Genomic DNA, 15,692 nt, shown 5'->3' with positions numbered 1-15,692 from the left:
CTTTTTGGAGAGTTTTTTGACATTCGGGCTGATTGAATCAGCAGTTAAAAGTTTTGGTTCGAATTAAAAAATAGAGGTTAAAGAGAAAAATGGCGACGGTTGGCCGTGAAAACACGATGCGAATGCATTTCGGGAGGGAGGCTAGAAAGCCTAAGGATGGGGAAGTATTCAAGTTTTTCCGTGAAAATAGCATAAAAAGTGAAATGCTACTTAGTATGTACCAGGATGCCAAAGAGTATTCGGTGTTTGTAAAGTTTATGGACCAAAATGTGCTTCAAAGTGTGCTTAAAAAGTTGCCTCGTAACTTATCATTCGACTACGAAGATGGCACTAAAATACAGATTTCGCTGTCGGAAGCAGGGCAGTTATTCCGGTATGTCAGAATTTTCGGACTTCATCCCGAAATTGATGACAAGGAAATATCGAAAGAGTTGGGAAAATACGGAAACATACACCAGTTGGTCCGGGAAAAGTATTCCATCGAAACCGGTTTCCCCATATGGTCTGGTGTGCGAGGAGTCCATATGGAGATTCTCCGGGAAATCCCAGCGAGTCTCCACATCAGTCACCTGCAAGTAAGGTTATATTATGATGGGTTGCAGACCAAATGCTTCGGATGCGGGGCAACAGACCATCTGAAGGCAGCGTGCACAAAGCGATCTTCGGTAAACGACCGTTTGTTGAGAGGTGGTGCCGTTGAATCGCTTTCCCTCCCTTCGGCATCCGAAGGTGAGATGAGAGCGAGCTTTCGAGAAACATTACTGGGAAAAGTGCTGCGTAGCGACGAAGGGACGCCCAAGGTAACTTGCACAGACGGAAATGATTCGATGGACAATGGAGAAAAAGCTCCGAAAGATGACATTCGGAGCTCATCGGCTAGTGTTGCCGGTCCGGTTACTACTACAGTTAGTAAAGATGACAAAGCAACAAGCGATGGTACCGACGTTCCTGAGGTAGGTGATGTCATTGAAGGGGAAACGGATGAAACCAATAGGCAGAGTGGAGAGTTCAATCTAGTTGAAACGAGAAAGCGTGGTAGAAAAGTTGCCATCGAAAAATATAGCAATAATAGAGCGGATTCTGAAAACTCATCAACAGAGACTGAGCAGGAGAGGTCCATGACTGTGCCACCGGCACCTAGTTTTTTGGAGGGACACTTGCTGCGATCTAGATCGAAAAATAAACAACTCAAGCTGAATTCAGGCGAGGTTTAGAAGAGTTCAGATTTTTGCTGTTTTTTTTAAAGATTATTCTTAGTACCTATGAATTTTGTTTTGTCAGTAGCTTCGATTAATTTAAACAGTTCTTGTTCAGATATCAACAAAAATTTATTAAGAGACTTTGTGTATAATCATAATGTAGATATTGTTATGCTTCAGGAAGTCATGTATCTAAATTTTAATTTTATTTCGACTCATGTTCCTTTGATTAATACTGTTCCCAATTCTTTGGGTACGGCAATTCTTATTAGAAAAGGTTTAGAATACAAAAATTTGCTGTTTTCATCCAACGGAAGAATATCATCAGTTCAAGTTTCGAATTTTCATTTCATTAATATTTATGCTCATTCCGGTAGTAACAAGGCTAAAGAACGCGATGAACTTTTCACTTCTGATTTGGCTGTGCATTTGAATGGGAATGATGCTTCCAATACGGTTTTGGGTGGAGATTTTAATTGTATTATTGAAGCAGGCGATAGTCGGAATACCGGAAGTAAATACTCTTCAGCTCTTAGGAATGTTATTAATTCTTTGAATTTCAAAGATATATTTTTAAGTAAAAGTGTAAATGAATTTACCTTTGCTCGGGTTGACTCGGCATCAAGAATTGATCGCTTCTACGCTTCAAACTCCTTTATTAAAAATGTTATTAAATGTAATACTGTAAGTGTTCCATTTTCTGATCACCGCGCTATTCTTTTCCAATTTAAAGTTAATAAAAGCGATATTTCATTGAGAGGTAGGGGCTACTGGAAGATTAATTCAGCTTTGAATGAAAATGAGGAAATCTTTGAAAAATTTTCAAATGAACTTTTATCATTGAAAAATCGTCAAATATATAGATCCGATCACAATGCATGGTGGAATTTTGTACTCAAGAGAAAAATTCGTAGTTTTTACAAAAATGAAAGCTTCAAATTAAACACAGAAATAAATAATAAAAAAAGTGAACTTCTTAAAGAACTAAATGAGTATACTAAAAAAATGATAAATGGCGAAAACGTCATCGATGAGTTTAAACATACTAAGAACAAAATTTTGAAGATTGAAATTGACAAAATGAATTACTTTGCTACTAAATTAATGCCTCAATCCTTGGCAACAGAAGAAAGAATAAGTGTTTATCAAATTGCTTCGTTATTAAAAAGAAGTAATTTTCAGATCAAAATAATTGAAAATAATGAGCTTATTGAAGATCAAACGGTCGTGGGTAAAAAAATTTTTGATCATTATTCTAACTTATTTGCAGGCGAAAGTATAAATACAAATAATGATAGTGATGATTCTTTAGATTTAATAGAAAATGCTTTAGATGAAAGTGATAAAATTTCTCTTACTGCTCCGATCACTGCTGACGAGCTTAAAACAGTCCTCCAATCATGCACTAAAAAAGAAATCACCAGGGCCTGACGGCATAACATATGAGTTTTACCTCAAAAATTTCTATAATATAGTTGACGACATGCTTAAATTGTTTAATTTGTACTTTTCGAATAGTATTTTGCCACCTAAAGAATTTTCTGCAGGAATTATCACATTGATACCAAAAACGGGCAATTCTCGAAGTATTCAAGATTTGCGACCAATTAGTTTATTGAATACTGACTACAAATTACTAATGAAGATTATTGCAAAACGAGTTTCACATATTTTAAATAAAATTTTAGGACCATTCCAAATAGCTTGCACAGAGAATAAATCTTGTATAGATAGCTTGAAAAATATTCGCAGATTAATAACAAAATCAATGGAAAATAAAAAAACTCAAAGGATTTTTAGTAAGCTTAGATCTTGAAAAGGCGTTTGATAAAGTTAATCATGTATTCTTATGGAAAATTATGAGTAAGTTTGGATTTCCCGATTCTTTAATTACTTGTATAAAGAACATATATTCAACTGCTACTTCTAAAGTAATATTCAATGGATTTTTTACATCGGAATTTAAAATCAACTCGTCATTTCGACAAGACTGCCCATTGAGCATGATTCTATTTGTAATTTATATTGAACCTCTTGTTCGAAAACTGCAACTTAATATCAAAGGGTTACTAGTATTTGATAGGTTTCAGACGATAATGGCCTATGCTGATGATCTCACGATTTTTGTAAGGGATGAAAAAGAGTTTGATTTGATGAAAAGCTTAATAGATTCTTACAGCAGGTCCTCAAAAATAAAGTTGAACCTTGGAAAATCATCTTTTATTCGGATAAATAATTGTAAAGGAGGTCCTTTTCCTATACAAGAAGTACAGTCTCAAAGAATATTAGGAGTGATGATTACATGCAAATGGACTAGTACTATAAATTTAACTTATAAAAAACTAATTGATAATTTAGAATTACAATTACTGCACAGCAAGTTTCGTGGTATGAATTTAATCGATAAAGTAATTTATTTGAATGTCTTTGTTTTATCTAAATTTTGGTATGTAGCACAAGTATTCCCTCCTACTAATCAACACATAGCTAAAATAAAAAAGGCAGTAGGACAGTTTTTCTGGAAAATTTTTATTTTTAAAATAGAAAGGAATCAGTTATATTTAAGGCCTGAAGAAGGTGGACTAAATCTCATAGATCCTGAGAGTAAAGCTAAAGCTTTGTTTATCCGCAATATTCTTTATGAAACCAGTGGAAATGAAAATATGGATGAGGTCTATCTCCTTAACCTAAGATCATTTGAAATTTTACCGAGGAATGGGAGAGCTTGGATTGAAGAAGCGATTATTTTAAAAACCAACTTTTCATTGACAAATGTCAGAGCTTTATATCGGTATTTCATTGATACAAAAAAGATCATTCCAAAAATTGAAGAAAATTTACCACTTATAAATTGGGAAACAATTTGGGAAAATTTAAATAGCAACTTCTTAGCAGCTGAAGATAGATCGCGATTATTTGTGTTAGTTAATGATTTGTTGCCAAACAAAGAAAAATTACGTTCGTATAATATAGGTCGCCTAGAAAACAGCAATTGCGAAATTTGCTCAGAGCCGGATACGAATATACATCGCATCAAAGAATGCACAAATGCAAAGCCTGTATGGAAGTGGATAGAAAAAGTCATTAGAGAAAAATTCAAAATATCTGTACAATCTCTTGAAGATATTCTTTCGTGGAAAATACAGCCCAAAAACCAATGTCAAAAAACTGTGCTATGGTTAGTCGCTAGGGGAATGAGCTTTAATTTAGGAAGAATAGGAAATTTATACATTTTAAAAAAACGCCTGAACGAATACAAATGGAATCATAGAGTTGTATTGAAGAAACATTTTGGAAAATATGTAAACCTTTGTAACTAATGTGTATGTTTTGTGAATAAACAACTTTATTTTATTTAAAAAAAAAAAAAAAAAAAAAAAAACCAGACGCTTTGTGGGAAATGCGGCCAGCCTTGTGTGTGGCTTCGGACATATTGGTATTAAACTTCAATTTACGGTTTACCAGTTTCTTAACATCTTTTTCGAATGTTTTAATTCCAGGAGATTCTAACATCCATCTTACAGTTGCAGGCGATGAACTGACCGACGAAATGCATCAGCAAATCGACAAGTTCGTGTACGGATTCACTTCCAATCTTCGAGGAAGCATTAGTGCGGAGCATGGAATCGGCCTGCTGAAGACCAACTATTTGGAGCAATCAAAATCGGCTCAATCGATAGCGCTCATGAAAGATATTAAAAATACATTCGATCCCAATCATATCCTGAATCCCTATACAATATTCAACTGACAACTTGATTTGATGTTCGGATACAATAAACTGAAGCATTCCATAAATCTAACAATTTATTGTTCTTATTTTTTGTCACCCCCTTAGTCTACAAACTAGGTAAACTTGGCATAAAGAAAAAAAACGCAGTGTTCAAAACGAGCTTTTGTCATCAGAATGACGTTCGATATAGTGTGTAATACATACATAAACTACTAGTTGTAATTGATCGTTTCTTAAAAGATTTTAATTGGTTTTTGTGGCTTAGCAAATTTTCTTTTCGAAAATTGAATAAAGATAAGCTAAGAAAAACTTACGTTCCAGAATTATTTGAGTGATGGTTCTGCAATAGTTCGCCGTTCAATTACCACTTTAGTGTAACAATCATCTACTTAACTACCCCCAATAGGATGTCATTCGGTCGTCGCCATTCTAGGGCGATTGTGAGCTGCTACTTTGTTCGATGACCAGCTTGTCTGTTTGGTAGAGTTGGCTGACCAGTACCTAAAAGAAGAAAGGTTTTTAGATATCATTGAAGATTAAGTAGGATTTGTTTGTCTTCCGACAATTAACTTGAAGATGTAGAAGTTTCGATGCTAAAATAAATTGGATGATGAAATTAAATTATCAATACGGAATTCTAACAGATTTTTTAATCAAGAATTTGAAGTCTTGGTCTATAGGTAATTAGGGGAATTTTTAATATCAAAGCATAATTTAAAATTTAAATTCAAAATTCTAATTTAAATAAAATTCTGAGTCATCAATAAAATACTTGAAACTTGAATCTGATTCCGAATTATAATTTACAAAAAATTTAGTTGAACTCCTACATCAATTTAATTGTTATTGTCAAGTGATAGGAGAGAATTAGTTCACAATTTTCGATGTTTTTTGTGATGATATGAAATTTTTCTTATCAGATGTACAACCGATGCGTAAAGAAGCTTATTTCCTGAAGCGTTCAAATAGCTTCAAGCCGTTTGATAGCGACTGATAAAGCCACCCGAGTAGTGGTTGTTACATCACGCACGTAAACAACGTGGAGATTGTTGAACCACTGCCATCGTCTATCTTACCTGTCGCCTAATCATCTCCAGATTCTTCTGTCCGAATTGCAGCTGGTTCTCGATCAGTGCCGAATCATTGAGCGCCTTATTGTCCCGGAACGAGTCCCGAATGCGTCTCAAGGCATAATTTCTGTTGAAAATTAACAAAAATGAATAAAACGAATTTCAATCAAACCAACCATCGCTTACCGGAAATTGTAGGAGGTGAACTTTTGCGATTCACGAATCAACTGTCTATACAACGAAAGAACCTTCATTCTGGAGATGCTTCCGCTGGACATAGCGTCCGGCAGTCGAGGGTCGCAAACGTACGAGCGAATAACCGGGAGCGAAATCACTGTAATCAGCGATCACAAACAGGAGATTACTTGCGAGAAATGCAACCAAAACAAACCGAAGGATGAAACTATTTTGACATCGCGACGACGAAAACCGGCATGTGAACCGCATGAGCGTCGCCATAAGAGGGAGCTTCAAATTTTTAGTTCTGATAATTGACACGAGAGGCGCTTCGGTAGGTAGGAAGAATTTTTATCAGAGGCATCAGGAGGGTTTTAAAAAGATTGTAAAAGCAAACTATTTATCAAGGTTTTCAAATAATTCTGACACTTATCATCTGTAACTGAATTCTTCACAAGTATGGTTCATTATTCTTTTATATTGGTTTGGTGATTCTTTGTGAATTCAACTGGATAAAACAAAATAGAACAAGAAAAAACAACACAAGACACGAAAAAAATCATGATAAAATAAAATAGAACAAAAGTAAACAAGAAGACAAAATGATCAAACTAGAAACAACAACACCTACTAGTAAAACAACAAACAAAATGATAAAACATCAGAATATAACAATATAAAACAAGATAACACACACATGAACGAACAAGATGAAAGAAGAAATAATAATATAAACTAAATAAAACAGAAGCTAAAAAAGCTCGATAAATCAAGGAACAATGAAATGGAACAAGATAAAATAAAACAAGTAAAACAAAAAAAAAAGAAAAAAGAAGATGAAATATGATAGTGATAATTTGGATTTGAAATTTATCAATTTAGAATTTTTTCGATCAATCAACAAAATTTTAATAGCCACGGCCATTTTCGCAGTCACTCCGGAATGTCATCATTAACAGAAACATAAAAAAATCTTTAATGAATATTCATAATGAATTTTATATAAAAAAAAAACAGGAAAGAATTTTGATTCCTAAACAAATGAACAACAATAAATTACGCAAATTGAGTAGTACCACAAAACAGTGATGGGTAGTGGGAATGTGTAAATGACAGAGGTTCTATGCGCCATTTCCTTAAGCCAAATAGGTACTGGCGGAAACGTTTCCACCCTTTCCGGTCCAGTTGGTGTGCACGAATTTGCCCTCCTTGCCGAGAATTTCGTAGGTATGGGCTCCAAAGTAATCACGCTGAGCTTGCAGCAAATTGGCAGGAAGCCGTTCCGAGCGATATCCGTCAAAGAAGGCCAGGGCAGCGGACAAAGCCGGAACCGGCACACCCCAGAGAACGGCCTGGCTGACAACCTCGCGCCAGGATTGCTGATTCTTGACGATGGCATCCTTGAAGAAGTTGTCCAGCAGCAGGTTGGAAAGTTGAGGATTGCGCACAAAAGCATCACGGATGTTTCCGAGGAAGACACTCCGAATGATGCACCCTCCTCGCCACATCAGAGCGATACCACCGTAGTTCAGATTCCATTTATACTCATTCGCAGCTTCGCGCAGCAACATGAATCCTTGAGCGTAGGAAACGATCTTGGCGCAATACAGGGCATTGCGAATGTGCGTGAGGAAAGCCTTTTTGTCAGCGACCGAAGGCTTCACATTGGGACCTGCCAACTGTTTGCTGGCTTTGGCACGCTCTTCCTTCAATGCCGACAGGCATCGCGAGAACACTGCTTCACCGATCAGAGTTACTGGCACTCCGTGGTGCAAAGCAGCGATGGCAGTCCACTTACCAGTTCCCTTCTGTCCAGCAGTGTCTCTAATACGCTCCAACAAATAACCGTCTTCATCCTTGTAGTTCAAAATATCTCTGGTAATCTCGATAAGGAACGAGTCCAAAACACCCTTGTTCCATTCATCGAACTCCTGCGCCATTTCCTTTTGGCTCATTCCGAGGGCCAACATCAGATGGTACGCTTCGCAGATCAACTGCATATCACCGTACTCAATACCGTTGTGAACCATCTTGACGAAATGTCCGGCACCACCTTCTCCCACCCATTCGCAGCAAGGATCACCGTTGGATTTGGCGCAAATGGCCTGAAATTGAAAAAAGATCATAAAATAGTGAAACTCTTCCTCACAGAATTACTAAAAAACGAACCTGGAAAATGTCCTTGATCAGCGGCCAAGCATCCGGATGACCGCCGGGCATGAGTGAGGGGCCATATCGTGCACCTTCTTCGCCGCCACTGACACCGGACCCCACATAGAGGATACCCTTGGCCTTAAGTTCCTCGTAACGGCGAGCCGAGTCCTGATGTTCGGAGTTGCCCCCATCGATGATGACGTCTCCCTTCTCGATGAATGGCAACAGCTGGTTGATGAAATCATCTACCGCACTTCCAGCTGACGAAGATTATAGAGAAAAAATACTTATGAGCTCGTAGGACAAGATCACAGATTCAGTTTTTGGCTTCATATTCATATTCAAGATTTGAAAACCTGAATAAGTCTAAATGTGTAACTAATTCGAAGATTTCAGATTCAGATTTCTAAAGCAGATTTTAGATTTCAGAACCAGATCTATGATCCAAATTGAGGATTCAGATTTCATATCAAGAATTGAAATTCCTCATTTCAGATAGAAAAATTTGATTCAGATTTCAGTTTTTGATACCAGATACTAGATGTTAATATGCTGATTTAAGATTTTCTTAACACTGTTCGGGCACGGCCGATGGGGGGGTTCGGATTTCGAGGGATTTCTTCCCGTCTCTCGTCGACGGCATCTACCAGCAGCAAGAATGTCCAGGTAAGTCTTCGGCACTTCACTAGTCAGCTGTTCACCCGCTGGGGGAAGAATTTGTTTTCCTCTTTGGGGTAGGTTTGCGAGTAAGCACCACACAGTATGCACGTTATAGTTGCGATTTGTTCACCACAATTGCCGATTTCGGATCCACTATTGAGAAGTCGCTTAATTGGACTTAATTTAATTAGGCTTTATTGGAGATGAAGTAAAATTTCGTGCTTTTAATTCAAGGTACTGATCTATTCTAAACTAATTAAAATGGCTCACATACTATTGTGTGAACTCTCTCCGCGATGTTCGCTATGTTGCGAGAGAGAGTTGATCTTATGCTAAGGTACGATCACAAATAATGGTGTTTACGAGCAAATGGATTAAAGTGTCATAGTGAACATAGATTAAGACACATATTAAACAACAAGAGCATTATTCATGACCGGTGCAGTACCGATCAATGAATTTTTAGTCTTTTTTAAAAGTGAATAGAAATACATTGTGTTGCTGTAATTTTACATGCTGTGATGTAAAGATCAATGCGGTTAATGGATTTTATATCACAAACCATGTAAAATTATATATGTTTGATTTAAAATTAAATGTAAATGTTAAACTTGTGTTGCGTGCGTCGTCGGATTCAAAGTAAACAAGTCAGATAATTATTCGGAAAGAGTCGTAGGCGTAGCTTCAGCACTTCCAAAATCTTTCAAATGCTGGTAGGTTAATGAAATGTGAGAGATAAAGCTGAGATGTTGGGTGGCCAACATTTTCAATAGGCGGGCAAAATTTCAGAAATGAGATTTGTACTATGATCTTAAAGTTGCTAGTGTTAATAACCTCCCTTACATTTCATTCAATGTCTTTAGCGAAAGTATTTTTGTCGTTCAGTTGTGTCTTGATAACATAAAGAGTGATACGGTCAAAATTTGGTATATATGTATATCAACTTGACGTATTTCTTTCAATTTTGCATTTAAAAAACCTGAACACCCCTCATTTTGAAGGTGTGTGTGTGTGTGTAGAATGTTGCTCCTATTTTGATTTTGCAATTCACTCTTCAGTTGTCAAAATGCCGTCCAAGGAAGAAGAGCAGCGTATCAAAATTCTGCTCGCGCATTGCGAAAATCTGAGCTTCTCGCACGCAAAGCTGGCAAAACCGCTAAAAGTTACCAAATCAACCGTTACAAATGTAATTAAAGTGTTTGGGGAACGTTTGTCGACAGCCAGGAAGTCTGGATCGGGGGGAAATCGAAAAACGGAAGCCGCTGAGACGACAAAGACAGTTGCCGGTAGTTTCAAGCGAAACCCTAACCTCTCTCTCCGAGATGCCGCAAATAAGATGGGTGTATTGTCTACAACCGTGCATCGAGCCAAAAAACAAGCCGGACTTTCGACTTACAAGAAGGTAGTGACTCCAAATCGCGATGATAAACAAAATACGACGGCCAAAGCGCGATCCCGGAGGCTGTACACGACGATACTGACGAAGTTTGACTGCATGGCAATGGACGACGAAACCTACGTCAAAGCCGACTACAAGCAGCTTCCGGGACCGGAGTTTTATACGGCAAAAGGAAAGGGAAAGGTAGCAGATATTTTCAAGCACATGAAACTGTCAAAGTTCGCGAAGAAATATCTGGTTTGGCAAGCCATCTGTACCTGTGGCTGGAAAAGCAGCATTTTCATAGCTTCCAGGACTGTCAACCAAGAAATTTACGTGAAAGAGTGTTTGAATAAACGTCTGCTGCTTTTCCTGAAGAAACACGGTTGTTTCTTTTGTTTTTTTTTTGTTCTTGCCATTACGGTAAAAAGGACATGGACATGGACCAACAACGTGCAGGTGGTTCCCAAGGACAAGAACCCTCCCAACACGCCAGAGCTCCACCCAATTGAGAAATACTGGGCTATTGTCAACCTAAAGGAAGACCAAAGAACCTAAAGAAGACCAAAAAATCTGCTAAGGACGAGCAGCAGTTCAAGGCAAACTGGCTTTCTGCGGCGAAGAAGGTGGACAAGGTGGCTGTACAAAATCTGATGGTTAAGCGTAAGGCCCGGAAATTCTGATTTTAAAAGCGGAAGCCTAACTGAATATTTTTCCTGAATTTTATACTAATTAAACTTGAAAAAGAAATTAAATTTGATTTTTTAAATAAACGATTTCACCGATTTACACGCGTTTTCCCTTGACCAAATTTTGACCGTAAACCTCTTTAAATTATTATCCTCTCTTCTTTACAGACTTCCGGAAATTTGGTCCAGGATGAAAACGAAATGCAAAACTTAAGAAAAATCTTTTTTTTTAAATTATTATTATTTTTCGAATTAAAATATTTGTAGTATTTGAGATTTTGATTCAAAGTACAATTTTCGATTCCAAGGGACAACATGAATCGCTGCCTGCGGTACATCATCCGCGCTTGGTGACCTAGCAACTGGATCTCAAACGTGGAACTTCATCGCCGGTGTCATCAAAAGGCGCTAGAACTCGAGATTCGAGAACGTAAGTGGAGATGGATAGGGCACACGCTGCGTAGAGATGAAAACGAGATTTGCAGAGAGGCGCTTGACTTTAATCCAGATGGCTCGTGGCTGTGTAGTCTAGCCGCTGAAATCCGCACAATTGACGAGAACCTTGACTGGCAGCAAGTGAAGACGCTGGCTCCGGATCGCCAGCAGTGGATATCTTTTATTTATCTCAGCCCTATGCGTCGGTCAATCGGCGCCGCCGGACCCTTAGAAGGGACAACATCACATCGATGCTAAGGATAATGTATTTGAATCAAAGTAAATTTTATTGATCCCAATATGAGAGGAAAAAATCCAAATGTGATGGTAAAATAATCTAAATGGAATATCTAATGGAATGGAATCATTAGTAAGTCTGTGAACTTTGAACTCGAATTTTCTCGAAATCAATTTTATGGCGTTCAGTTCGGTCTGGTCGAATCCCAACCATTTATGAAGCAGTTCTAAGCTCTTAAGTACGGGAATTCTATTGTCACCCTGTACATTTCAAATTAACTGTTTTAATAATGAAGATCCATAGCAGCTAAAGCTTGCTTAATTTAGAATTGGAACAAACTTATGGCTTATATTGTGGCGCTCCTGGTGGACAGTTTTGAAAGTTCTTAACATTCCGCAAAACGACTGTACGTTGAGTTTTTTTTATTTCTTTGTATTTATTTATTTATTATTAAATCAACAGATCATATATTGATCCAAATGATATTTTAAAATTAGGAGACTAACTACAAATACAAATCCACACTGAACTTAGAACACTAAAAATTCTTCTCCGAAATACAACCTTCAAAATGTCAAAATCCAAATGCTCTGAGAAGCGGTTGAAAGTCCTAATGACGCCAATTATTGCAGAGTTAGCCCCGTAATTGTTCAGGCTAAGAGGAACGAAGAGCTGAAGATCCCGATTCCTTAACCCTCATCCGCACTTTCGTTACCCTTATCAGGTTTAGGAGTGTTAATTTGGCACTCCAAGCTAAAATCGTTATAACTCTTTTCATATCTAAACGATTGCAACGAAACTCATATCACTAGAAACCTTGTAATGTCAGTAAAATATGTTTGGAACATTATATACTGCTTAAGCTACTAGTTTTCTCATTATTCAGCAGGAAAGAAAAAATCCTAAAAAAACATGCCTCAGACAAATTATTGCAGCTCATGGATTACATACTCAAAAATATCTATCTTATGCATATGAAAGCTTAAGTTATGGTCTACATAATGAAGTCAAGAAATATTTTTATTTATTTTTTGATGAAAGGGTCACAAAAAGTTCAAAAAAGTGGTCTGAAAAATCTACTTTTCATTCGATTTCTTTTGAATACTTTTTGAGGGGTGGTAAAGTTAAAAAAAAAATATGACTACAAAATTTATTCTAATTTTAACATTTTGTTGTCTTTAGGTTTTTGATACATCGATAAATGAATTTACTACAATTTTTCAAAGTTGATTCCTTTACATATTGAAATTTTATCTCTTTTTTTTTTAGTTCGGCGTTAGGTTACATCCGGATGTTCAGTGCTGTTACTGCTGTTTCTTTGTTTGGACCAATCAAAAGTATATTCAGTATATTTGCTCTGCTCTCTGTCTAAATCACCTCCGGGTAATCCGGGTACAACCTGACGGTTGACCACAAAAACAGATCAAATTTAAATTTGTAAAAAAAAAATCGCGCAAAGTAGTCAACTTTGAAAAATTCCAGTAAATTCAATTTTTGTTGCATCAAAAATCTAAAGACAAGAAAATGTTAGAATTAGAATAAATTTTGTACACCGAAAAAAAATCATGGTAACCGTTACCAAATCCGAGGGTAAATTTAAAAATAAAAACAGATGTTTTTTTTCGAGTACGTTTTTGTTTATCTTGAACAACAGATTGGTTAAAATTACCATGTGAACGTGTTATGGTGCGTTATGGCAGAATGACGGTCGATTTTACTATGCCATGGTATTTAAGACAAAATTATGGTAATTAATCCATGCATTCAATGAAATCATTTAAATTTTTAAAATGTTGGTTTATTTATTCATCACTGTTACTATCCCCGTATTTTTTTCACATATAATATTGTTGTCATTAACACTGGATCAGGAACTATATGCCAAAACCTAACTTGATGAAGGTTCCTTCGACATTTTGTTTCCGGTGTTCCGCGGTTGTCCTAAGATTTTATTTTGGTCTTCTCGAATCGTTCCGTGCCCTAAAGCTTAGCTAGCTTAGCTTAGCTTGATTGACTACTCACATCCACCTTAAATCATTGAACATGAACTGCATTATGAGAAATTATCTAAATCAATAGTTCTTAATAAGCTTCATCAACCAAAAAATTTTTTTTATCGTTATTAAAACTAACACATTTCAAATTCCATGATCGAAGGCGTGGCTCAGTAGAATGAATTCCACATCGCCAATGGTTGCTACTCCGTGATTGACCGAGGCCACCAATTTTGTCCAGAGGTCAAATGAATGGTATCTGGGATTGACAGCACATTCACAATGAACAAAACTGATGCTCTCTCTTTACACATCAATAACGGCGCCGGCCACGTCCTAGTAGTCAATAGATAGAAGGAAAATAGAGAAAAAGGATTGAAAGAATAACAATTCATGCTTTAGGACCGAGGTCACCTCTGCATCCTAGCAAAAAAAATCATTTGTGTGGATTGGGTAAAAGGATATGATCAGGAGACACTTTTGACTAGTGTTATGCTATCTTGGTTAAAATTCTATTTTCCTAAGCTCCTAGGATTTCGTATTACTCAATTAAAATTTGATCAGAAATCAAAAGGGATACCATTACAAGTTCTCGCATACTTAACTTTCTGCCACAAATAAAATTTAGTTTTAACTAAGACCCAAAACAATTTTTTCATATTTTTGTTTTAATCTTGTGCTAGGTAACCGTTTTTTTAAGATGTAATAAACAATCCGAAATAGTTCACTGGGAATTGAAAAATAACAATAAGCACACACCTCGTTATGTATTAAACGTTATGCTGATTCAATGAGAAATGGGTGTTCACCAATTGTATCTGTTTGTACTACCGGAAAACTCTTAAACACATGTTATTAATTTCGTAGGAAGAAGGTGCAAAAATGAATTTTATTCTAAATTTTTGGAAGAATACCTAGTTATTTACACCTCATATGAAATATACGAACAAAGTTGAGCGTTTTAACACAAGTTGTTTATTTTTGAGATTCATGCAATATATCGGAAAAAAACAAATTCAGAAACGAATCAATGACATTTTTCTTTTTTTGAAAGATGTAGAAAGAGAAAAAAAAATCAGAATATTTTGATGCAAAAACACCTAAAAAATAACTCCACGAAAAAAAATATTTTAAACCGTTATAATACAGCGGCAGTGTATTGATTGATTGAATTGAATATTTTTTAGCTAGAGTTATACGGTGTCCACCACAGATGTTGGAATATATTTTATTCCGTTGTTCCCTGTCCTATTTTGAAAATACTGTTATGAATGAGCTATTTAAGGTGAAAATACATTCTGTTACTGTATGATAAAAGGTTGAAAAATAAAGAATGAAATGGCTTTTTAAGACAATGTGAAATAAGGTATCGTTATTTATCTACACCATACCATTAATTTGTATGCTTTTTTTAACTGCTAGGTATCCTGAAAATGAAATGATGTTACATGAATTCAGAAATTTATAAATATAATTGATGAAGAAGTTAAAAAAAAACTAGACAGATTCATAATTGATGAAGAAGTTTTTAATAAATATTAACAATGAGGAAGTTAAAAAAAATAGATTCATATCATTTTTGATTTCAAAAAGTAAAATGTGTAGGTATACACCACAGCAATCTCAGAAATTGTTTAAATAGTGGCGGTGTGGGTAGGCTAAGTGGAGCTGTAATGAAAAGCACGTCAAAAAAGGCCAAACTTTGAATATTATGTATTTGTTTTCGAAGCATGTTACTAAATTGAATTGGCAAATTTTGTAAGAATCGTTCCGTGCCCTAAAAATATAAAAAAGTTAAATATTGTGCTGAAATACTAATAAAATGTACTTACTCTTGAACATTTTATATACTGTTGAAATTAGCGGCCGTTGATGACTCTGCTTGCACTCCAGATTGTAATGGCCTTCTGCGGATAAATAAAACATAATATCTTTTGTGACATATCCCACACCAAAACACTTTAC

The 15,692-nt window shown here is 36.1% G+C and overlaps 2 protein-coding genes across 2 annotated transcripts in view; both read right to left on the bottom strand.

Annotated features, from left to right (window-relative positions):
- Window positions 1-4,993: 4,993 nt before the first annotated feature.
- Window positions 4,994-6,412, bottom strand: LOC129757262 (protein bcn92-like). The gene is made up of 3 exons (XM_055754424.1): window positions 6,189-6,412; window positions 6,009-6,129; window positions 4,994-5,433 (listed from the first exon to the last, which is right to left on the bottom strand). The coding sequence occupies exons 1-3, from the start codon at window positions 6,278-6,280 to the stop codon at window positions 5,362-5,364; spliced, it is 285 nt and encodes a 94-aa protein (XP_055610399.1). The 5' UTR covers window positions 6,281-6,412; the 3' UTR covers window positions 4,994-5,361.
- Window positions 6,413-7,153: 741 nt separating this feature from the next.
- The window catches only part of LOC129751171 (6-phosphogluconate dehydrogenase, decarboxylating-like), a 30,558-nt gene continuing 22,019 nt past the window's right edge, over window positions 7,154-15,692 (bottom strand). Inside the window, exons 4-5 of the mRNA XM_055746523.1 lie at window positions 8,349-8,593; window positions 7,154-8,284 (exon numbers count right to left, since the gene is read on the bottom strand). Coding sequence (XP_055602498.1) covers window positions 7,316-8,284; window positions 8,349-8,593 — 1,214 coding nt within the window. The 3' untranslated portion in view covers window positions 7,154-7,315. The remainder of the gene's footprint in view (window positions 8,285-8,348; window positions 8,594-15,692) is intronic.

This window comes from Uranotaenia lowii, chromosome 3, assembly GCF_029784155.1.
Source record: "Uranotaenia lowii strain MFRU-FL chromosome 3, ASM2978415v1, whole genome shotgun sequence".
NCBI classification, from domain to species: Eukaryota; Metazoa; Arthropoda; class Insecta; order Diptera; family Culicidae; genus Uranotaenia; species Uranotaenia lowii.
Note: the sequence above shows the minus strand (reverse complement) of the source record. Positions and strands in the feature narration are given on the sequence as shown.